Source organism: Aureobasidium namibiae (assembly GCF_000721765.1).
Source record: "Aureobasidium namibiae CBS 147.97 unplaced genomic scaffold scaffold_4, whole genome shotgun sequence".
Taxonomy (NCBI): domain Eukaryota; kingdom Fungi; phylum Ascomycota; class Dothideomycetes; order Dothideales; family Saccotheciaceae; genus Aureobasidium; species Aureobasidium namibiae.
In genome coordinates this window covers 795,814-819,396 of record NW_013581205.1, presented here as the reverse complement: position 1 = coordinate 819,396, position 23,583 = coordinate 795,814, and the positions used below count along the sequence as shown (strand labels likewise).

General features: G+C 51.2%; 9 protein-coding genes across 9 annotated transcripts; 5 read left to right on the top strand and 4 right to left on the bottom strand.

The window, feature by feature from the left end:
* Positions 1-28: 28 nt before the first annotated feature.
* On the bottom strand, positions 29-1,283 carry M436DRAFT_41637 (uncharacterized protein; the record flags this gene model as incomplete). The annotated part of the gene is made up of 4 exons (XM_013574102.1): positions 29-580; positions 636-749; positions 802-1,095; positions 1,146-1,283. 4 exons carry the CDS (start codon positions 1,281-1,283, stop codon positions 29-31), a joined length of 1,098 nt encoding a protein of 365 aa, XP_013429556.1.
* A 250-nt stretch (positions 1,284-1,533) lies between these two features.
* M436DRAFT_41252 (vacuolar protein sorting-associated protein 16) lies at positions 1,534-4,110 on the top strand (the record flags this gene model as incomplete). The annotated part of the gene is made up of 3 exons (XM_013574038.1): positions 1,534-1,668; positions 1,723-3,810; positions 3,865-4,110. The coding sequence occupies 3 exons, from the start codon at positions 1,534-1,536 to the stop codon at positions 4,108-4,110; spliced, it is 2,469 nt and encodes an 822-aa protein (XP_013429492.1).
* Positions 4,111-4,315: 205 nt separating this feature from the next.
* On the bottom strand, positions 4,316-7,304 carry M436DRAFT_41853 (phospholipase D/nuclease; the record flags this gene model as incomplete). Its single annotated transcript, XM_013574144.1, has 3 exons — positions 4,316-6,347; positions 6,395-6,810; positions 6,927-7,304. The coding sequence occupies 3 exons, from the start codon at positions 7,302-7,304 to the stop codon at positions 4,316-4,318; spliced, it is 2,826 nt and encodes a 941-aa protein (XP_013429598.1).
* Positions 7,305-8,331: 1,027 nt separating this feature from the next.
* Positions 8,332-8,872, top strand: M436DRAFT_70985 (cyanate hydratase; the record flags this gene model as incomplete). The annotated part of the gene is made up of 2 exons (XM_013574320.1): positions 8,332-8,379; positions 8,432-8,872. The coding sequence occupies 2 exons, from the start codon at positions 8,332-8,334 to the stop codon at positions 8,870-8,872; spliced, it is 489 nt and encodes a 162-aa protein (XP_013429774.1).
* Positions 8,873-9,328: 456 nt separating this feature from the next.
* M436DRAFT_41590 (uncharacterized protein) lies at positions 9,329-9,856 on the top strand (the record flags this gene model as incomplete). Its single annotated transcript, XM_013574091.1, has 1 exon — positions 9,329-9,856. One exon carries the CDS (start codon positions 9,329-9,331, stop codon positions 9,854-9,856), a length of 528 nt encoding a protein of 175 aa, XP_013429545.1.
* A 669-nt stretch (positions 9,857-10,525) lies between these two features.
* On the top strand, positions 10,526-12,198 carry M436DRAFT_70983 (uncharacterized protein; the record flags this gene model as incomplete). Its single annotated transcript, XM_013574319.1, has 2 exons — positions 10,526-10,873; positions 10,936-12,198. 2 exons carry the CDS (start codon positions 10,526-10,528, stop codon positions 12,196-12,198), a joined length of 1,611 nt encoding a protein of 536 aa, XP_013429773.1.
* A 1,829-nt stretch (positions 12,199-14,027) lies between these two features.
* On the bottom strand, positions 14,028-15,188 carry M436DRAFT_40862 (S-adenosyl-L-methionine-dependent methyltransferase; the record flags this gene model as incomplete). The annotated part of the gene is made up of 2 exons (XM_013573967.1): positions 14,028-14,179; positions 14,234-15,188. 2 exons carry the CDS (start codon positions 15,186-15,188, stop codon positions 14,028-14,030), a joined length of 1,107 nt encoding a protein of 368 aa, XP_013429421.1.
* Positions 15,189-16,085: 897 nt separating this feature from the next.
* On the top strand, positions 16,086-17,665 carry M436DRAFT_40846 (rhomboid-domain-containing protein; the record flags this gene model as incomplete). Its single annotated transcript, XM_013573962.1, has 2 exons — positions 16,086-17,498; positions 17,552-17,665. The coding sequence occupies 2 exons, from the start codon at positions 16,086-16,088 to the stop codon at positions 17,663-17,665; spliced, it is 1,527 nt and encodes a 508-aa protein (XP_013429416.1).
* A 610-nt stretch (positions 17,666-18,275) lies between these two features.
* M436DRAFT_79902 (uncharacterized protein) lies at positions 18,276-20,294 on the bottom strand (the record flags this gene model as incomplete). Its single annotated transcript, XM_013574416.1, has 3 exons — positions 18,276-18,551; positions 18,603-18,729; positions 18,784-20,294. The coding sequence occupies 3 exons, from the start codon at positions 20,292-20,294 to the stop codon at positions 18,276-18,278; spliced, it is 1,914 nt and encodes a 637-aa protein (XP_013429870.1).
* Between the last annotated feature and the right edge of the window lie 3,289 nt (positions 20,295-23,583).

Sequence of the window (23,583 nt, the reverse complement as noted above, 5' to 3'; positions counted from 1 at the left end):
ATCAATAAACATCAAGATTCGAGCGTCTTCAAAGCGGGGCTTCCACACTGGAGAGAACCGACTCGATGGCATCTGCAACCGTGACATCTTTCAAGACTTGCTCGACCGCACGAAAGTCGCTTCCCCATTGCATGCTCCTTTCGGTACTTGGAGTAGCCAGGATCAAGCGATGCGCATAGACTTTTCTTGCCGCCAGATCAACCAACGACGGAGGAACATACTCGAGGCCATGCAAAGGTGCAAGAGCGTAGACAATAGCTCTGAAGTGTCGAGTAGCATAGGCAGAGACACCGCCCGCAACAAAGCGGTTCAAACGCATGAAGATGACAATGTTGTGAAGATATGCAGCAACCTCGGCGCTCACTCGAACGGCTTTCGAGGAAGCACGCATATCCTGTATGTCTTCTGGCGTGATGGTGGGAGATCCAGAGAGGGGCTCCTCGTTGGAAAGCTGATGCTTGACGACTGAAGAGATGGATGCAGCATCATTAGAATGGGATTGTTCCTTGAAGTCTTGCTCTTCGAGATTCGGAAAGCCATCGTCTTGGGTATGGAAATGTGAGATGGCAAACATATCATTCTACAGATGATTTTTTAGCGAGCAAGTCACTACAAAAGTTTTGACACATACTCACAAGGTGGAAAGCGAGTTTGGACGTGGACTCTGATGCTTGTAGGGCAATGAAGAGGAAGTGTTTGGATGTGCTGTGCATGGCGGTATGACTGAACAATCTTTTGGTTCGCATAAGCTGTAAAAATGGTCAGAAAAGTTACTCCTGATGCAGTTTCGCACATGACTACCTCGAGAGCTTGGGTCTGAACATTGGTGTTTGCCATGTTCAGATCCTTTGCGATGATGATGTCGGCGATTTTACGGTCATCGAGTTCGTTGCTGGCGCCAGACTGATTCCGGAGGAAGGTCTGCCTAGAAGTGGGGTGCTTGAAGGAGGGGAGTGAGAGATGGGTGGAGGAAGCAAGGTGATCATCTACGGTGTTTGGAGCATCGACCAGAACAGACGCTCTAAAGTCATCGAGAGTAGTTGTGGCTGAACAGTTGACCAAGGCACACGAGAGACCAAAAATATTGGTAGCAATCTTTATCCGATTAGTCTTGATGGGATAGAATCAGGCGCACGTGGACGGACCAGTTGGAGTTCCCGTGCCAGAGTGTCGAGCAAAAGATTCTGGGTTGATATTATACAGTGTTGTTGGGCTACCAGACAGAGCAAGACAGCCAACTCCAGATCACCCAAAGCCTGGATTTTGGCAGCAGTCGAGTCCATGTTGGACAACGGAAAACCTCGACGGAGCCACCTATAGCCAGATGGGATCCAGTCTGTTTGGAATGTGGATGGAAATTATAGGAAACGACATGGAAAGATGCGGATGCTGGTTGTGTATGGAGTTGAGGCTCCCGATGGAGCAATTAGCCAGGACGCGCACAGACCAGCAGCTACGCAATGGGCTCCTCGATGCGGTAGCGGTAGCGACAGCGAGCGCGAGCGCGACAGGCAGGCACGAACTGCTGCTGAAATGTCCAAGGCCACGGCGGACTGGGAACGAGTCGGCGATCGCTTCTACCGGAAGACCCAACTCTACACATCCGTCTTCGACCCGGAGCTGGAACTCGAGAACCATGTGCTAGTCGGCGCTCCACTAGCCGGTGCTGTACGTAGACAAGGCAGTCACGACATCAAGGACGACATTGACAGTGCCAGATAGATAGCTCTCTACCGCGACGACTCCAAGCTATACGCCTACCGCAGCACCCAGGCTGCCCGCCCCTCCATCGACCTCTACACATGCTCAGGCAAGCTGATCCACCGCATCAACTGGGACAAGGGCGCAATCCAAGGCTGTGCTTGGTCTGAAGACGAGAGACTGATCGTCGTTACCAACGATGGAACTGTGAGGATATATCACGGCCTCAGCGGTGACTTCATCCCCTTCAGCCTTGGTCACGGCGCCGACGAGCATGGTGTCGTCTCGTGTCGCTTCTGGTCATCGGGCTTCGTTGCCCTCCTCGGTAACAACCAACTGGTCTGTGTCTCACGCTACGACGAGCCTCGTCCGACTCTCCTGGCCACTCCTCCCCAAGGTGAAATCTTGTCATGGGCTGTCATCCCTCCCGCCTTTACTCTGTCTCGCTCCGTCGAAGCCATCCTGGCAATCGACGACACCATCGTCATTGTTGATGCCTCCGAAGCTCAGGATCGCAAGCTACAAAACGGTCCCTTCAAGCTCGTCTCGGTAGCTCCCAACGCCAAATTCATCGCTCTCTACACACAGGATGCCAAGGTCTGGGTCATCAGCAGCGACTTTGAGAACCGCCTGACCGAGTACGATTCGCGTGTCAAGACTCCTCCGAAAGATTTGCAGTGGTGTGGTAACAACGCTGTTGTACTGGCCTGGGAAGATGAGGTACATCTAGTTGGCCCCAACGGAGCCGCTTCAAAACATTACTACGACTCCTGGGTTCACCTATCGCCCGACGTTGATGGCATCCGAATCTTCACAAATGACGTCTGCGAGTTCATCCAGAAAGTGCCAGAGGTCTCCGAAGAGACTTTCAGGCTGGGTTCTACCTCACCAGCCTCCGTCTTACTCGATGCAGCCGAGCAACTCGACAGAAAATCTCCCAAAGCCGATGAGAACATACAACTCATTCGACCGAATCTGGATGAAGCCGTCGACACTTGTATTAGAGCAGCTGGACACGAATTCAGCATACATTGGCAGAAACAGCTTCTGAAGGCCGCCTCGTTTGGCAAGTCAGTACTTGACCTATACAACAGCGACGAATTTGTCGACATGTGTGAGACACTACGCGTGCTCAATGCTATTCGCTTCTTTGAGATTGGTCTGCCTCTCAGTTTCGACCAGTATACCCGTTTGACGCCTGCAAACTTGGTTCAGAGATTGATCAATCGCAAGGAATATTTGCTAGCGATCAAGATCTCTGAGCATCTCGACCTGCCCCTTGACAAAATCTATGTTCACTGGGCACGTCAAAAAGTGCGTAGCTCCACTAGTGACGAGGAAGATATCTGTGCCGAGATTGTCGAGAGATTGCAAGGAAAGCGAGGTATTTCGTTCGAAGAGATTGCACAGACAGCATACGAGGAAGGTCGTGGTAAACTAGCAACGGAGCTGCTCGAACACGAACCACGAGCTGGAAAGCAAGTGCCGCTTCTGCTGAATGTAGAGGAGGATTCGCTTGCTTTGGACAAAGCCATCGAAAGTGGAGATACAGATCTGGTGTATCATGTGTTGTTACACCTGAAAAAGAAGTTGCCACTTGCCACATTCTTCCGCACGATCAACGGTCGCCCGGTCGCGACTGCACTCGTTGAAGCATCCGCATGGGACCAAGACCAGGAATTGCTAAAAGATCTATTCTACCAGGATGACCGAAGACTCGACAGTTCAAATCTACTGTTGTCGGATTCGCTCAATGCTGCAGATGCGAACGCTCGAAACGACAAACTCAAAATGGCATCGAAAATCCTGCAAGAGTCAAAGGACCAATCAGTACAAGTACGAGCCATCGACGAAGAGCAGAAGCTGCTCAAGTTTCAAGACACATTCAAGCGTGATCTCGATGAGGACTTTAGCGGCCTTAGTATCAACGAGACGATCTACAGGCTCATCCGATTGGGCAATGTGAAGCGGAGTCTCAAGGTTCAGTCCGAGTTCAAGGTCTCGGACAAGGTCTATTGGTGGATACGCTTGCGTGCACTCGTGTCACGTCGTGACTGGCGCGAGCTTGAGGACTTGTTAAAAACTCGCAAGAGCCCCATCGGCTGGGAGGTAAGATCTAGAACACTCTTCTTCGATCAATAACATCGCTAACCATGTCTCCAGCCGTTCGTCAATGAGATCCTGTCTGCTGGTAACCCAAAGCTGGCGTCTCTGTTCATTCCTAAATGCACGAGTCTTACAGTAGAAGAACGTGTGGAGCTGTGGACAAAGTGTGGACTGATAGTTCGTGCAGCCGAAGAAGCGGCCAAAGCTCGTAACCTCAGATTACTTGAGTCGCTTCGTGAGAAGGCCACAGGTCAGGCTGCTACGGACGTTGAGAGGTTGATCCAGCAGGTGTCGAAGAAATAGACATAAACTCGAGAAACTCACGATGCATATACACTTCATCCGATCACACGGCTTGTTTTGCGCTCCTGCTCTTCTCCTCACTCATGTCTCTGCTGCACCAACACGACCAAGCTCATTTCATGGCGAGACGTCACTGTAGTGGAGCAGCGAACTTCGTCATTGTCATAATGTCATTTGTCTTCTGCTCACTATACTAGCCTCTCCTTCAAGTATAAATCTCTTCGGTCATGGCGTTGAGCGTGAGGCCTTCCTTTGCAATGTCCTCTTCCTTGAGGAAGAGCAGAGGCATCTCGACCAGGGTACCACGAATCTGGCTCAACACATCCTTGACCTCTGCAACGCCGCCAGGGAATTCCTCTGCTACAACGTGACCGAGCTTCCACTGGCTGGGCTTCTCTGCATCCTTGCCTTTTTCTTCCTTGGCGTCCTTACCGGTAGGGAAGAACCTCGAGAAGTATTCGTCGTACTCCTTCCAGTTGCGGACCTTGTCTGAGGGTACGGGGTGGAAGACACGCTCGAATGCCTCGGTGTTCGTGCGGGCGGTGCTGTTCCATAGAGATAGGAAATCACCGCTCAGCGGATCAATGACAGCCTCGTCTTCACGACTTCCCCAGTCGTACGCATTCGGCACTCCGATAGGCTCGAAGTTGCGGTTAGGCCTGGTGACATCTTGAGAGGGCAACAAGCCAAGGTGCTTGCGGAAGATTTGTCGACGGAGACTGGCAGCGAACTCAGTTGCTCTCCAGGGACGACCAGCCATGTAAGACTGGACTTCACGAGGATCTTCGATGCAGATTGCGATTTCGCTATCATGGTCACCGAGCTGAGAGCGGTCGTTCAAGTTTGCCGAACCGCAGATGACCACCCGATCGTCAGCGATCAAGAGCTTGCTGTGTACGTAGAGCAGCTCAGACACAAATGCATCCATCTCATCGGTAGTGCCATCCTCCCAAGGTACGTTGCGAATGTCTTCGCCATTGAGCATGTAGCACTCTGCAACCGAGTCCCAGCGTCCACTGCCGAGACCTGAATGGTTACCCATATTTTGGGTGGCTTGTTGGTAACGCTGAAACCTGTTGGACTGTTCTCCGTCGTATTGCTTATATTGATCGTCGTAGGCGCCTTCTTGCGCATATTGATCACTCTGACCGCCATAACGCTGGTCGTACTCTTGTCTTGCATCATCGTAGCTCACACCACTCTGCTGCTCTGCCTCGCGCATGGCTCCGCTTGAGTTTATGCGGTCGTAGTTTCGGAGATTGTAGAAGCGGATGTATTCAGTCGGATCAATGCCTTCTTGTGCAATGCTCTCCATAATGCTGTGGCCGCCTCTGTTGATGCTGTCGTATTGAAGCTCCAAGATCTCTCTCGTGCCCAGTGCTTCATCGCTCTTCAAATCACCAGCAAAGGCGGGAATGGCAGGCATAATGACAATGACCTGGTAAGGTTCACCTTCGCGTGCGGCACGAACAATACGCTCAACAATAGCAGCACCAATCTGATTCTTGATAGGGCGTTGTGAGTTTCCAGTGGCAGTGATGAAGAACTGGTTCTCGATGTAGATAAAGTGATGGCTGTTTCGGATCACCTTAATGTAGGCGTTCTGGATCGAGTGCTCGGTTCTGGTCCCGTGAGACCACTTCGAGCAGGATCTCATGATTTGACAGGGCATACCAGGAGGCGGTGCTGAGGGGTGACTGCTGTTTGGGAAGTGATGTCTGACTTGGTCCCTGAACCCTTCCATGCGTTCACGACTCTCTTCCCAGTGCTCCATCATGCGTTCGCGCATATGTTCGGGAAGCGGAGCGTCGGGACCGGAAGGATATTCGTGATGAACGATTCCAGTTCTCGATTCTGGAACATGGAGAGGCGCGTATCTGTCGTCTTGGTTCTTGGAGCTGTACTTTTCCTGGTAGATGAAGTTCCAGCGCTCAGCAAAGTGCCTCCGGAGGTCCTCCACGACGGGTCCCATCAAAGAGATTGACATGTCAGACCAACCCATGCGTGAGTTGTAACGACGATCAAGCTTGTTTTGATCCCAGTGCGCCACATCACTAAAGTCCAGGATACGGGCATTGTTGTAGTCCTGACCTGGGAAGACGATCTGATTCAGATCGCCGGGGTGAGCGTCGGCAATCGAGTGCTGGTTAGTGTCCCATCGGCCATAACAAAGATCCAGACCGCCCATGAACGCTATGTGGCTGTCGACGAGGCATAACTTTTCGTGATGCGCCCAGCTTTCCCATGGTTAGCAAAGACCTGTATAGTTGTTCGGCCAACTTACTAGAGCACAGTGTCCTCGTTCATACCATATATAGATTTGATAGCGTCGCCGGGCAACTTTGTCAAATTGGCGGCGGTCATCTTCAAACCTTGTATAGATGACAGGAAAGATGATGTCATAACCTTTGTGTCTGGAAGATGATCGGGATGGCGAAAGACACGGATGTTGGGATGTAGCTGTTCAAGTGCATGCTTTGTGTGTGCACTTGACACTGTGATAGGAGGATTAATTAGTGGGTTAGTCTCTTCGAGGTATTCTAACGACTTGAAAGTCACATCCAATCCAAATCGGACCAGAGATGAAGAGACGCGGTCGACCGATCGAGGAAGAAGCGAATGTATATAGTCGGGGAGAACTGGATTGAGACACTTACGTGTTAGGGCTTGAGTGACTTCCTTGTAGATGAGTACGTTGACCTAGTCCTTATCAGCGATCAATTCGTACAGATTTTCGAGACGAAGAGAGTATACAACGCAGCACTAAGGAAGAAGAAAGGGCAACTGGACAAGAAAAACAAGCCGATAACACTCACCTGAATACCCCTTTCAGCTGCAGCTTGCAGCATACGATCAACGCGATATTGTTCGTTCTGAGCAGGAGGACGGCGCAGGTACAGCTCTGGAGACAGCCACCAGTCCATGATCCAGATAGACTCGCGAGCTCTCTCCAGAGCCATACTTACAGCGTGCATATACCCGGCACCGTCGACGTACCATTTGGCTTCATTGCCAATTCTGTGTGGCGCAAAGCTCTGGAAGCGATGGGTCTCGTGCTGCTCATCGTAGCCGCTCTGGTCATATTGCTCGCTTGCGCCTGCGCCTTGGGTCTGCCCATGTTCGGAGAACTTGTCTTTGAGGTCGTTGCCGAGTTCGTGCACTGCTTTGTGCACTTTGTCGAAAAGGAAGGCCATTTTCAGTCGTTGGTCAGCCTTGGCCGAGTTTGTGGGAAGTCAAGTCTTAGATATGATAGCTCCTGAAACGAGCTGAGGTCGCCAAGATTACGTCGTGACACTCAGACCGCCTCCATGGCCCTGCATCTGTCGTGTTTGTACTGATGGACCTCCAGAGCTTCAAACCATACAGAAGCTCGTTGTCGCAACCGTCCGAAGATGGTAGCATACACAACTTCGGACTTTCTGGATCAGGTGCAGGTCTGAATCAAGCACCAGGTGGTCGTTGAAACCCACGAAGCTCTCCTCCTTCACCTGGGTCGTCAAGAAGCTTTCGCCCACAAGTACCAACACGGCTGCAATCTGTCGTCTCGTCGAGGAAGAGGAATTCAAGCAGATATCAGTGGCTCTATGTAAGAATACAAACAGATGCAGGCTACGATACTCCTACGTCCTGAGGGATCTGATTTGAATTAAGTTCTGTAAGCCGAACTCTGCTTTGCCAGCTCCACACCGGTCTTTCCGGACTTAAGGTCCCACCCCATGTGTATGGGGCTGGTAGATACGCCCATGCTTGGAGAAGCAAGAGGTTGGTCAGGGTAAACAGTCGATGGAGGGACCCATGAGGAACAGATTTGCATTGGAGAAGGCTGGAGATTTGAAATGCTCCATCATAACCTATATGACCCATATCTGGTCGGCAAAAGCATAAATGCATGTCTGCCGGAGAAGCACAAGTACGGGGCTCGTTACCTATCAAGATGCCCCGCATCAATGACAACAACAGTTGTAATCAAGGTAAAAGTCGCAGTGACGCAGCCAGATCCAAGGCCGAGACATGTCCGCCGAGCTTCAAAAGGCTGAGCTTCCCGTTTGAGAAGAGGCTCGGTCCAACGTCTGTCTGATAAGTATTTAACTCACCATGTTCCCGCTCTCAGCCAGACTTGCATCCCGTGCAACCCCTCGCGCTTCAGCCGTCTTTCGTCCCTCTGTAACTCTAGCTCAGCAATCTCTCCGAACCAAAGCTGCAGCTTCATCCAAGACCAAAATGTCGGCCTCCGGAACTTCGTCAGGTCACCCTATTGCTACTCTTGATGTATGCCAGTAACAAGTATCTTCTCAAGACGCTATTGACAATCCACGCTCAGACCTCAATTGTGCCTCGCCTCCCGGCCTCATCGCCTACTCTGTTTGAGGCCAAGAAGAACAAGAACCTTTCTTTCGAGACCATTGCCAAAGCTCTCGGCCGTGAGGAAGTCGCTGTTGCAGCACTGTTCTACGGCCAAGCCAGAGCCTCTCCAGAGGATGTCAAGAACCTGGCCAAGATCCTCGAACTCGACGAGTCATTGCTTGAATCGCAACTCTCTGGTTACCCGGACCGCGGACGCCAGATGGAGATGCCACCAAAGGAGCCTTTGGTCTACAGACTCTATGAGATCATTCAAAACTACGGTTATGCGTACAAGGCCGTCTTGAACGAGAAGTTCGGTGACGGTATCATGAGTGCCATCAGCTTCAGCACCAAGGTGGAGAAGGAGACAGATGAGAAGGGTGAATGGGCTGTCATTACCCTCAGGGGAAAGTGGTAAGTTTGATCCAGACTTCATCCCTGGCAGCAGCCTTTACTAACCTACACCCTTCAGGCTACCATTCTCTAGATTCTAAACCACAAATAGTCTACTACTTACGAACTGAACGACAACATTGTTTCTGATACACATTGAAGCCGTGAACCGAAAAGCATTGACCGCACGAGATACCGGTTGTACGGATCGTCGAGTCGCGGAGACGTGATGCGTTCGAGAAGCGTGTCTGAATATCAACGCCGCAACAACACCTCTCACTCGCGTGACAAATCTGCAGCCACCTATCCTATCGCCTGTCATCATCCTCATCCACATCCACGTCCTCATCCTCATCCTCGTCAAAGTGCATCTACTCCCTAACAAGAACGTCCAACACCTCGTTAATCACACCAACAACGGCTACGAGGTACAGCAGAGCGCAAACGACATCAATGTATTTGCTAATTCACGACAGTCAAAATGGGCAACATTATTTCAAGATCTGCATCTTGCGACTTGAACGACTCAGGTACATCTCTCAGCATGGAGGTTCATGCTCCTTCGCAAACGAGTTTCCCTCGCAGCCCCGGAATCCATGACCTCACTGCCTACAACCCCCAGCAAGACTCCCGTGGTCCAAGGGAAGTCACAGTCACGTCGTTTGCTGGCGACGAGCCCGAGTCCGGTATTACGCACCCTAAACCCGCAAGACCTCTCATCCGCCGCTACTCGGAACTCCTCGATCCTACTCAACTCGACAGCCTGCAAGTCAGGAGTCCTAGCGGCAACATGCTTACTGGCAGCACGTACAACCTCAGGGAAGATCGCCCCCTGAGCGTCCGCGAGAGGCAAGAGAAAATTGAGCAGGCGAAAGAGAAGGTTAGGAAGGAGCAGGAGATGGCAAGAGGTAACCGACGCAAGAAGGACTCGGCAAAGGACTCGGCCAAGACCTCCGGTAGAAAAAGATCCAAGAAGCGTGGTGCACGCCTTGGATGTTTCGGTATTTGAATACAAAGGATATTTGGTTGTTTCATCTCTTCAATGCTATGCGCAGCGACCTAATTCTTGTTCGACGCGAGGTAGAGACGCGAAACATCTTGATCCCTGCTCGAAAGGAGCCAGTACCTCTTGCCTTCTTCACAAATCGTTCGTCTTTCACAAACCAATCATTTTCACACCGAGAGTTGCACCTTCCCACAAACAATCATCGTCCTCAATATAGGCAAACACCCAACGGCAAAACATTTCCTTGTCATTGTGACTATCAGTGCCTCTCGCACTCGCCTAGTGATAGGCAAATCGGCAGGCTCCAAACATCTTACTGCCTGCGTTGATCACTCGTCACTTCTTCACAACGCCGCTTCGTCCGCTGCAACAGCCTATCAGCTAACCATCGCAATTTCCCTCAGGACTAACCTGTTTGAAGGCTGCTACCTTCGCCTCCCCGTCTGACATCCCTTCACCTCTCAGCCTCGACATTGCTTCCATCTTTCACACCGTCCTCGACCTTATATCTTCAGCTCTTCTACCTCGATCCATCTACCCTCTTTCCTTACTTTCTTCTTCCCACAATCAACGTCCTTCCTTCAATACCCGCCCTCTCCATTCCATCTGACTCTGACCCACATTCGTCTCTATCACTGGCGCATTCAGCTTCAAGCATCGCCACCCATCATCATGGCAGTACCACTGACCCCACTCAAAGCCCTCAAGTGCAGCTATGATGATTGCTTTCACTCCTTTGACACGGAGCGCGAGATGAAAGCTCATCTCAAGGACAAGAATCGCCACCCCTACTACTGTGGCAAGGATCCTGGTTACGAGAGAATTCAAAGAGGCTTTGTGAAGTGTGACTTCCATGGCAAGACCTGGGATGAACTTGTTGCACACAAAGTCGAGACTATGCTTCCATGGATCGTCGGCGAGCGCAGATTTGCGAAGCCGAAGATGCTGAACCACATCGTCTGTGAGTTCTGTGGTGTGGACTTTGAGAGCCTTGCTGGCAGAGAGATGCATCGCAAACAGGTACGTTGTCTTGAGACTTTTCGCAGCAGGCTTACTATATTGATGCTGACAGACTACGATAGATGCACCAAGCTGATCAACACGTCGTGTGCAAAGGCTATCTCATCGTCCGTGATGAGGACGGAAACGACCATCGTGAAGGATGCGGCAATATCTTCGGCCGCGCCAGCCAGCTTATCAGCCATATCGAGGGAGGTTTCTGTGCCTACATCAAGCCTATGGCACTCAAACAGGACCGTGAACACAAGCGCATGGTCAAACTGATCTTGGATGACCCCGAAGGCTTCAAGAGAAACATGATGGGCCTGCCTGATGATACCATCCAGCCAATGCCAAGCGAGTCTGACAGCACGAGCGGTGGTGTCACTGTCGATTTGCTCAGCGAGAGTGATTACAGCCAGATCAATGGCCAACCGCCTCTCAGCCCGCAATTGTCTTCGACTGCAAGCCAATCTGAAGTCGAGTGGTCTGAGTTGCTGAGCTCTGGAGTCAGTCAACTAAGCCAATCGGTAGCCAACCTCTCAATCGACTCAGTCGACTCAGCACACAACTCAGCAAGCAACAGCGAGTTGTCTTCCGATGACTCTACCGTGAGCGAAAGCGACGATACTTTCAGTCTCTATAGCAACGCCGCAACCACATACAACGACAATGGAGAAGACAGTGACGCCCCCGCTGCCGCTACCAGAGCATGGTCTGCTCCAAACATTCCTCAAAAACTCTTCGGACGTTCCAAGGTCAAGGCCATCGCCAACTGGGATGCTATCAATGCCGCTCATCAGCGTAACAAGGAAGAAGATGACAACAACAACATCTTTGTCTCACACTTCTGGGACCCTTCCCATACTGACTTCAAGCCTGACTTCTTCTACTGCCCAGACAGCACCAACGATGCTGCTCCGCCCTACAGATGTCCCTTCGAGAGCTGCAAGAAACGCTTCTACACACCTCAGAGGGTTGGCGACCACATGCGCGAATCACACGCTTCACAGCGCAATCTGTGTCCAGTTTGTCTCAAAGACTTCCACAAGCTCAGTGCCCTTGTCGCTCACTTCGAGGCAAGTTCTTCCGGAGCAAAGTGTGATATTGCTCGTCGCGAGGGCTACGGCACAGTGCTCTTCGAGATGACCGGAGGCCTGGTCAAGGCTCACAAGACGTTGGAGGAGCCCATCTACGGCCACAAGCTAGAGCCTGGTGTTGGTCCTGCCCGACCTGCGCAGAAGACCAACACTGAGGATGTTCAGTGGCGCTCTGGTAAAACAGGCGTCAAGGACTACGACTACAGAGCCATATCTCCTACTCGAGTTCCTATTTGGAGAAACTGAAAGAACCGCAGGAATAATCGTGGCAAAACAAGGAAGGATATGCTTCAGGGAAGAACCGGAAGGGAGAAAAGTATACTCCAGACCTACAATGTATTCCAGTCGACATGATCTAAGAGCGAATACCTCTGGAGTTGATCATTCAAATTGGTAGTTAGACGAATGGAAAAGCGTCTACAAAACTTAACGAGTGGAATGATCGTATTGCCGCAGGCCCAAAAGACTTCGGTCACCCACGCGTTCGAAGTAGATGGGGTTCAATATAAGCAGGCTACGATCCAGTCAGACCACTGTCGGCTAATGCCTCTCATGCAAAGACACGTGTCTGTCAAGCCTACATGAAGTTCCAGTGTACGACTTACGGCCGGCCCTCCCACCAGGCCCTGTCGCTCGGAAATATATGCACGTTTGCATGTGCTCATCTCATCAGCCGAGCCAATCGAGATAGCAGCAGACGATACGGAGCCATGCCCTGCTCAGATGAGTTGTGATAGTATCTGTACAATGAATCTCATCGAGAGGAATGTGCAGCAGGCGAGAAGACTGGTTCTCCGGTACTGGAACAAGAGCATGTGGTGACACCGTGATGCTCAGCTGGTAAAAGCGGCCCTGACTGCGAGACCTGGGCAGATCAGGAAGTCACAGATCCTCAACGTATCCTGGCGGAGGCCAGTCGTCTCTTAACCATTTCTTTCCTCGCTTGAGAGTCGACTTTTCTGAAAAACTCTTCTGAGCTTTGATAAGTGACAGTCAGTACGCGCATGGGGAAAGAATGTTCAATCGACAGACAGCGTTTACCAGCCCTGCCCTAACCTCTGATGCCTCTCGGCCAGAAGGACTCCAAGCGAACATCAACACAGAGCTGTTACCAGTACAATGGTCAGCCGAGTGAGACTAGCCATGGGGATAGAACTAGCCCACCAAAGAATCTCGAAAGCTGGAAAAGTTGCCAAAGGATCTTGCCGTCGCTTGCCGCGGCGGCTTGACCTGCTTACAGAATTGCCGTTGGAGTTCAGCTCAGCTCGGTCTTCCTCTCTCTCCCTTGCATACCGTTCCTCGTACCACATGTGCCATCGGTATCGTTGCCTCGTTCTTCTTCTAGAGTATGGCCCGCGCTCCAGTCCTTTTCGAAAAATATTCCGGGGGTTGGCGGAGGATTCACAGAAGCGAGCGGGGCTGATACTGAGTCTCTGACAAGCACATGTTACCGGCGGTATGGTTGGAGAGTATTAGGAGACCCAATGGGAAGGCGAAACCTTGTCCAGCTCTCCTCGGAGGGCCAACGCTCGGTTGTGTTTTGTTTGCTCAGGCCATGGGAGACGCTCGGCCTCGTTGTTGCCCAACACGTTGAGAGGAAGGTCGAAGCGTCCAGAATACTAGCATCTTAAAGTCAATATGAAGGTATGAGAAGTCGATACCTCAAGTACAGAAATGCGGCCAAAAAATGATGTACGGCATGTAGAATGCTCGGAAGCAGAGGTGACTGCCGAAACACCCTTGTGAGCCAGACAGGATGCGACTTCCGCTAAACCCCGAGTGCCGAGGGGGTTGTCGCGTGCGTGATGCAGCAACGAGACAAATTGGCAGGATCGGTCGTGTCTTGCAGCCAATCGTTCGTACAGGACGTGAACGAGCATCCCCGCATGGGTGTGGTGAACAAGGCGATCAACAGGAGGGCACACCGACAGGTACAACAAAGCAGAAAAATGAATTGGGGTATAATGCTATCTCAAAGAAGTTTATTGCAACAATGGCGTATTCAGCCGCTGTGTCGAAGCAAAGGGAGGCAAGAATGTGAGTGGATGGGCAGCGGTACATCTGGTACCCTTCCATCAATGGTATGGCTTCTGAGCAGTGACTACGTGCAGACTGTAATAAGTATGCACGCTCATGTCATTTAGATCTCTCCGTACTCCAGGGAGGTAGAGTTCAACCTGGTCCCTTGACCACCCCAGACCTCTTGTTAGAGGACCCATACAGATGCCTATAAGAATTTTGTCAGAGTTATACTAACGACGAACGTGGGAAAACTGCATACCTTGGAGACCGTCGTAGAGGACAGCATGCATGTAGCTGCCGACCTTCTTGAGAAGAGAATTCTTGGGCCAGTTACCAAGAGGTACCTTCATGATTTTCTCAGTCACATTTTGGAAGCCAGCACGTTCTATCTTCTCTCTCAAGAGCAAGGCGGCATGCAAGTCGACATCGTTCTTCTTCATACCCTCGGTCAAAAGAACGTGCCATTTGTAATGCAAATTGTCTTCGGTCATGGTTCCATCGTCGCAACTTGGCCAATAGTCGAACTCACACGTCTCGAGCCATGCACCTGGTTTGAGATGTGTGTATGCCGAAGCGAGGACGTGGTCCCAATCCTTGATGGCGACGCCCATGTGTCTGGCGTGGACCATGTCGAAGTGGTTCTCTGGATATAGCCACTCACTCGCGATGTCGTCGACGATGAAACCTACATTCGGGGGTACCCAGTCTGGCTGTATGGGACTGAGATCTACACCGGTGATCTGAGCAGATGGATAGCGATCGCCCATTTCAACGCACCAGATGCCAGTGCCAGTGCCGATGTCAAGAACACGCGTGTCGGGTTCGTTTTCGGGTATAGGCGCAAAGTGCAGCTTGCCGCCGCAGACTATCAAGACGGTAGCATGCTTGATGTCCTCGCGCTCTTGCTCGGCGTCGTCGTTGGGTAGCAAATAGTGACCTTGGCGATAGGCATGATAACGACGGCCATTTTCATAGTCCCAATGGCGCACAGAAGAGGTCATGGAAGTCGAGGTGGAAAGGGCCGAGTTTATGCTCTCCTCGTAGCCCGAGTCAGAGTATGTGTCATCATCGGAGGAGCCCTGGACTTCGATGGTGTTCAAGGCCTGTTGGAAGGCTTCACTCTGTTGGGCGGCGGTGGGCGGGTCATAGTGTGGAGGCGGAGGTGGGGGGTGATCGTTGCGGCGCGAGTCATTTGAGAGGGCGCGACTGTCCATTGGTTGGGGTGAGGGACGTGAGTGTGCAGGCTGGTGGGCTGAGTAAGAGGTTGGCATGTATATTGGGGAGTGAGACATGGCGATGGGCAGTCAATCAGCAGGAGCAGAGTCGAGGTGCGGCGCAGGTCATGACCTTGGAAAAGCTACTCTTGGGATTGGCGGGAGGGGAGAGCGACGGGAAGAGAAATTCGAGGGAAAGAGCAAGAACAGCAAGCAGGAGTCTGGTGAGAAAAGAAGCGAGGCAGAAGTGGAGCGAAGACGAGGAATAGGATATAGGGCGAGCGGGCGACCCAGCAGAGTGGAAGTCTATATGCAGGCAGGAGGGCTGCACTCGAACAGAGCAGCCGCCTCGGATCAAATGCGCTTGCGAGCCTGCGACGGCGGCGGATGCATATCCCACCCAGCAAACCGAGCAGCGAGTCGGTGCGAATACGGCGGCTATGACTTGTGCATGGACAAGAGGGAAGAGAAACAAGGACGACGACTACTTCGGCCGGTGCTACTGCTTGAAATGTTACGAAAAGCGTCCAAAGCAGCAGCAGCGAGGGCTTGGCAGGGCGGGAAGACTGTCAGAAGCTCAGAGGCGCTCGGCTGGCGGAGCAGTTGCGCGTCGCTTGAGGCAGGAGAATCGGTATGCTTTATACTTCTGACATCCAACTGCGCTTGCGCCTCAACAGCGCTCTGACTACGCTGACGCCAGCCTCTCTGTGATTCCATCTTACTAAAGCCTCGGACCCTGGCATCTTCGCCCTGGTGGTGACCTTTGTCTTCTGTCTGGACTGCCAATTGCCTTGCCGATCATCGACTGTCAAGCGTCAACAGCCAACGCCCACACGTTCCTGCCCTCCCAAGTGCATTCGACTAGCACTCGTTCCTGCCTTGACAAGCGCCGTCCAGATGGCTTCTCGCGACTACTACAACAAGAGTACGACCAACAACAACCATCCCGGCTACAACAGCTACACAACCCATCCTTCTCCATTCGACGACAACCAATACCCCGAGTACTCGTCCTCATACACCAGTCTGAGCAACCACCCCACCCCTAGCGATGCCCGTGATCGTGATCCCTTCCAGGACGACAACGCCGTCCCCATGCACACATACCGCCCAAAACATTCTTCGCAATCCAGTCTGGCTCCCGTCATTGCTCCCGTCGTCACCCCTGAATACAAAGACCCCTTTGTAAGAGATGCAAAGCCGTCCTCGCGTTCAAGACAGCCTCGTGCTCCCCCTGTCAAGGGATGGCGTCGCTACTTCACAGGTCGCGTTACCTGGGTCTGCTACTTTTTGACTCTGGTTCAGATCATCGTCTTCATCGTTGAGATTGTCAAGAATGCCGTCCTGACAAAGTCTCCTATCGAAATTCACCCACAATTCAATCCCATGATCGGTCCCTCGCCTTACGTTCTGATCAACATGGGCGCTCGCTACCAGCCCTGCATGCACAACATGCACAACGTCCAGGACCGCGCCTCGGGCAACATCTCCTGGCCTTGTCCCTGGGCCACTTCCAACACTGGTGATGATGCAAAGTGTACCCTTTCTCAGCTATGCGGCTTTGGTGGTGTCCCTGAGCCACATGCTGGAGGCTCCATCACCGACTCTCCTTACCCAAACCAATGGTATCGTTTCATCATCCCCATCTTCCTGCATGCCGGAATCATCCACATCGGCTTCAATATGCTGCTACAGATGACTCTGGGTCGTGACATGGAACGTTCCATTGGCAGCATCCGTTTTACTCTTGTCTACTTCAGCGCCGGTATCTTTGGATTTGTTCTTGGTGGGAACTTCGCCGCTACTGGCATTGCTTCTACTGGCTGCTCTGGCAGTCTCTTCGGTATCATGGCTCTGACTCTCCTTGAGTTACTGTACACCTGGCGCGAGCGTCAGAGTCCCATCAAGGATCTTTTGTTTATCCTTGTCGATGTCATCATCTCTTTCGTCCTCGGTCTCTTGCCTGGTCTGGACAACTTCTCGCACATTGGCGGCTTCCTCATGGGTCTTGTTCTCGGAATCTGTCTCTTACGCTCGCCCAATGCTCTGCGACGACGCACTGGCGAAGACGAACCTCCCTACAGCAGCGTTGGAGCTCCCGCCGCTACTCAGGATGCCGCCAGCCAGGGCTTGCGCGTGTTCATCAAGCAACCTGCAGGCTTCTTCAAGGGTCGTCGTGCTATGTGGTGGGTATGGTGGATCGTGCGTGCTCTGGCCCTGTTGGGTGTTCTAATCGGTTTCATTGTCCTTCTTAAAAACTTCTACGTCTGGCGCACTGGCTGCACCTGGTGCAAGTACTTGAGTTGTATCGTAAGTAATCCTTTCTCAATCTTCTTAGTACGCAACGCTGACAAAACGTGAAGGATGTCAACAACTGGTGTGACGTTGGTAACTTGCAGTTCTCCAATACCACGACCAAGCGCGATTTGCTTGCCTTGGGTAACAGCATCTTCTTGGAACCTATGACGTCCGCTTGAGTGTCTCACTGGACTTGAGACCTAGAAGCACTTTCTCCACGACATTGAAGATGACAAGGATACCCCATTCGAATATGTGGCTATGAAGTTCAAATGTTGGGTCAGTCTGGGCTGTCGTTTTGCTTTTTTATGTTGCATTCAATTGTTTATTTCCCGGGATGGCGTTTACTATTATAGCATTATCATGGGTTGGCGCGAGCGAAAGCGATCTAGCATTTACATGAGGCAGTCGGAGGAGCTGCCATGCCGCATTTTCATTGAAGTCGACCAGACTGTGTCAAAAGTCTATCAGTACTCCATGTTCTTGCGCTCCTGACATTCTTTCCTATGTTCTAGTCGTGCTGTCCTCGCTGGCCCAGCGTATTGCCTCTGGACATATTGCTGCGAAGCCTGTGCCAGAGCCAAGTTTTCCCATCCAAAAAAGGCTATGTGGCCTCCTGAATGGTTGAGATCACTGTAAGCCCCAAATGCCTCGTGTTTGGCATCTACTCGAATACGCCGCTATAACAGGCTATTAGGAAAAAGCTCGAGCCGATGGTACTGGTTAATGACATTCTTGTCTGATGGCGCGGGTGGTTTATTTTGTAAGCTGACAAAGACGAGCCTCTCGTCACTTGACAACCAGCGGTGTGTGAGCAGACCCATCATGCATGATTCGCTCCCAATGCTCGAGCATGAGTTTTAGCTGAGCTCTTTTGCAAGGCTTGATCATGTAGTCGCTCGTGCCTGCCGCCATGGCTTCTTCGACCTGCTCTTTCATGGCATTGCCTGATAGAGCGATGATCGGTATACGCGTGCGGTGGGGATCGCTATTCGAGTGTGATTCTTCGTGTTGGCGCATAAGATGAGTGGCCTCGAGGCCGTCCATTACGGGCATGTGCATGTCCTGAGGATAAGTTAGTTGATACCTCTGCTGAGGAACTTGGTATCTACTTACGATAATTACGGCATCAATATCCGATCCTGGTCGCGTAAAGATTTCCAGTGCTTCTTTGCCATTGTTGCAGAGGACATAATCATAGCCCAAGGCTTCCAAAGTCTTTGACAGATGACGAAGATTGATCCTGTCTCTAGTCAGCTCTGGCACATCGTTCTCATTATCAGATGCATGCACTTACGGGTTATCTTCCGCCACGCAAATCTTTTTGAATCTAGGGATCGGTACCGTCAGTACAGAGTTGGTGATCTCGAACTTTTCCAAATCTGTAGCAACCGCGGTGACCCCGTTGCCTGATTGCAAGAACGAGTTCAGTTCATCCGCGGTCGGGTAGTCGTGTGCGGTAGTGAAGCTGAAAGTGCTTCCAACTCCTGCAGTACTCTTCACAGCCATATCACCACCTAGCACCTTGACGAGCTCTTTGCTAATGCTGAGGCCAAGCCCTGAGCCCTTGTAAGTCTGAGCAACTCGTTTGTTGGCTTGAGAGAATCGTTTGAACAATCTTTCTTGCTCGGCTTCGGTCATTCCTACACCATCGTCGGTCACCGAGCCGTGGAAGACGACTCGACCATCTCGATCTGGAGAGTCTGAGGATATGTCGACCACGATATTGCCGTTCTCGGGGGTAAACTTGACAGCATTGCCTATCAGATTCAACATGATTTGCGACATGAGTGTTGAATCTGCCTTCAGATATAGAGGTGGAGCATGGTTGTTCGCCAGTCGCAGATCTATGGACTTTACGCGTGCTCTCGAGACCATCATACCCACAGCTTCATTTGATAGCGCACGAAGATCCACGATGTCGTATGATGGCTCCACCTTGCCAGCGTCGAGTCTGCTCAGATCCAGAACGTTGTTTGTGATGAGGGCCTGGTGCGAGGCGCAAACAGCGACATTGTTGACAAGCTCCCGAGCATATCTAACCAGACCACGCATTGTTTCGACGGTCGATTCGTCTGTCGGATTTGATGCGCTTCTCGATTGCGAATCGGTGCCGCCATTCGTGAGTCCATTCGCTTTGGCATTGACTGTCGAGTTTTTGGGATCGACGCTGTTGGTCAGGGTGTCCAATTTCTCTAGTGTCTCAGATAGAAACTCCGTCGCACTCGAGATGCCTTGGAGCGGGTTTCGCAATTCATGGCATACAAAAGACACAAATGAGGACATGTTGGCTTTGTGCTCCTCTGATGCCTTGATTAGCACTGATTGTTGCTCATTCTGAACAATCGCTGCTAATCGTTCCTGCTCCAGCTTCTTCTGTGCAGTCACGTCTCGGAACTCGATGACGGCGCCACCACTTGCATAATCACCTATCGGTGAGACGCTGTACACAATGTCGTAGAAGCTTCCATTCTTGTGCACAAACACTTCCGACTCGTTGATGGCCTCCGTTTCGCTCTGCTGATGGCGGAAAATAGGACACTCTGCTACCGGGTACGGGCTACCATCTGGCCTACAGCTGTGTACCGCTGCATGGAAAGTCCATCCTGCAATTTCCTGAAATTTGAAACCTGTGATCGATTCCGCAGCGTGGTTCATATATGTAGTTCGGCCCATATGGTCCATCATCCAGATTCCTGACGGTGTATTGTTCGCGATAAGAGCAAACTGGTTCCTCGAGTCCAGAAACTCCCTGTGTGCTTTGCGTTCAATTCTTCGTTTCTCGGCATCAAAAATGGTGCTCGTCATGCTCAGCACATTGCCACTCTTGTCTCTATCCACAATTGATCTTTCCGATATGACAAAAAACTCTCCATTTGCATGTTTGAAGCGATAATCGTGTGCCCAGATTCTGGCCTCAGATGCGTATGGTTTGTTGGGAGCTGGAGCCAGTATCCGAGAAAGAGAATTGACCACATCAAAAAGGTCTTCTGGGTGGATTCTTGCCAGCCACCAACTTTCTTCTGATGGAATGTCCTTGAGGTGGAAGCCCAGTAGTTCTTCTACCGAGCCTCTCCACGATAGTGATCGCTTCGGCGTCGCTTGGCCATCAGTTGATAATTTGGTAATCCTTTGCGCCGCTTCGTGTTTCTGTGAGGCGACGGCGCCGTTTGTGTGTATCGAAGGGCACATTCTAACACGGATGCCAACGTGCAGGAAGCCAACCTTTGATGAAGAATGCGAAAATTGGGTGGCGATGGGACAGGAGATGCGCAAGTGACATGTACAGAACTCACGCCGCTCGGGGCAACATTTTCGTTAATGGTTCCTGCGTCAGAACGAACACTCGCAGTAATTATTTTCTGGTGACAACGGCCGACGCCATCGGTCTAGCCATCTGCATTAATAATTATGCGGCCATGGATAATTTACCAGGCTCCGTGCGCTAAATGCTTGTGAGGTCACCCTGGTACCAGTTTTTGGGACGCATACAAAGCTGTGTTAACTTCGCACGCGCAATACAATGCTTAGAGTGAACTTTATCCTCTTAGAAAAAATACCCAGTATATCTATAGTATATGTTTTTTATTTGAGCAGTCGATTTAAAGGATTAGAACAATTATGCGTGGTGCTACGTTGGTTCAAAGTTGATCGGTATAAAGCAAAGTTGCCAGCTTCAGTGCCACTAAAAATCTGGTGTGGAGCCTGGTAAATTATCCATGGCCATGGGGAGTACATGGGGTTCTGGCTAGAAAGCTTTGACATTCACTCCTGCTCTGAGACTCCCTATGTACAAGTATATGTAACGATGCACAGTGGCTATAGCAGATGCGAAGCATCTGTCGAGAGCCGTGCTATTGTCGACTCTCTGTGGGATTGTGTCAAATCTCGAAAGGTCTGTGCAATCTCATGGCTTCAATTCTGGAGCAGGAAGGAGTAACGACGGTCGGTCAATGCGGCCACTCCGCATTTATATTGATCTTAGCGCTTTAGCGATTCGGCTTCTCAGCCTCTTAGCCTCTCAGCCATGTTGCTGCTACTTCGCTAGGTCGCCTTCCCTCTCTGCTGTTACTAAATCACTATTGACTACTACTATATTGTGTATCATAGTTATAACTATTATACACGCTATTCGCACACATCATATGAACGAAGCAAAGCGCTACAAAAGCAACCAATCCAACACCTGGCTAAATCCATTTATAATATCAACAACAACTGTACAATATCTACTTCAATCAGTCGTACTTTCTGCCCATTGTCGGCCCTGCACTCAAGCCACTCATAATGAGCTTAGACATGCGTCTTGCAGGAGCTTGGCTTCTGGCTCCAGCAGATCTGGTGCTGACTTGACTACCACGGCGCATCTGTCTCATTCCGCTAGGGCTGAAGTCTAGAGATGTGCCACTGGCTTCAGGAGGCACATTACTGTCTCTGTTGCTCGAGGTGCGTGAATATGGGCGAGGCTCTTCAGAGCTGTCACGAGCACTTGTCGGACGCTCGGCTTCGTTCTTGTTAAGATTTTCTGAAGGTAGCAAGATGGCACGATCCAAGGCGTATGGTAGACCACGGTGCCGTCCGCGAATCATCATGGCGATGATGATGAGTTTACTCAATGTTGCGAATTCGGCACTGAAAGAGGCATTGATGGTTGGATACCCGAGAGAAAGACCGACAGTACCGTATGCAGACACGATCTCGAAAAGGACGGAAAACATGGTGAATGCGTAGGCGTTGGTATCCTCAAGTCGGTGGCCTTCAACAATGGTGATGATGAAGAAACCCAAGAAGATGTACCACAAGTCGAAACTCAGCTGTCGACGCAAATGCTGACCGACGTAGCTGCGATTCTCCTCATCATCCTCTTCCTCACCAGCAAAGATACCAAGGGACTTTTCTTCGTAGACGTTGGTCCTGCGAACTGAGATAGCCACAGGGAAGACAGAAATGTACATCATGACCAGGTAAGAGACCTGAATGGCTGGATGTAGGTCTGCAAGATTAACGGAAGCGAACCCAGCTGTTCGAGTGGAAGCAGCCTGGAACCAGCCGTTCAGTACTCTAAATCCTGGAGACAGAGAAGTAACAGTTTCATCATTGAGATCCAGAATAATGAAGAAGATCAGGTCGACAGCGTTGAGACCCACAAGGACTGCGAAAAGCCACCAGTTTGCCTTTGACGGGAATAGGAGAGTGAAACAACGACGAGGATGATCTAGCAAGAAACGAAGCTCCTCCCAGATACCGCTGCCGCGAGGGACGAATTTTGAAACGAACCAGATGACGAATCGAAGCATGCACGGGAAGCCAGTGTTACCAATGATGATTAGGAACGAACCAAACAGCAAAGGCATCACAGTTGTCTGGAAGGAGATCATGCTGTCCGGAGTGAGCGTGAAGCCAAGATCGTTGAACATCGAAGCAGAGGTGAAGATGCCCCACCACGTCCTGTTCTGGCCATCAGAAATGACAACGTTGCCATATTTCTTGCTCTCGTTGATCCAGGGAACGAAGACAATGACACCGAGGACATGAAAGCCGATGAAATAGCACACGAGCACCAGCGCCAAAGTCTTTAGTGCTCTGTACTCAATGCCACCCAACTCCTCTCGCTGTTCCTCGCTGAGGTCCACAAACTGAGAGTTACGACCGATCGTCGGTTGCCAACTCAGATATGGCATGGGGTCTTGCATATCTCTATCTTGACTTTTAGTAAAGCTGAAAGTCCTGTTGGTAAAGCCACTCAAGGAGCGGCCAAATGTGGTATTCTCTCCACGCTGTCTGCTGCGGAAGTTGCGTAGAGGTGCAAGGATGTTAAAGCGATGCGAGCGGCTGGTACTTGAAGTTGTAGACGGTTGGCGATCGCGCTGCGGGCGTTCTGGTTCATCGATAATGATGCCACGTCTGACCGGATGATCATCGCCGTTCAATCCGGCTGATGGAGCGTTGAAAAGGGTACGTGCGCGTAAGGGAGGCGACGATGGGATGGTGTTTCGTGTCATTTGACGGTCAAGACCCTCGACCTCTTCATCGGAGTCGACTTCGTGAGGCTGATCACCACGATCAAATTCCCTAGGATTAGGAATGCGCAGAGTTT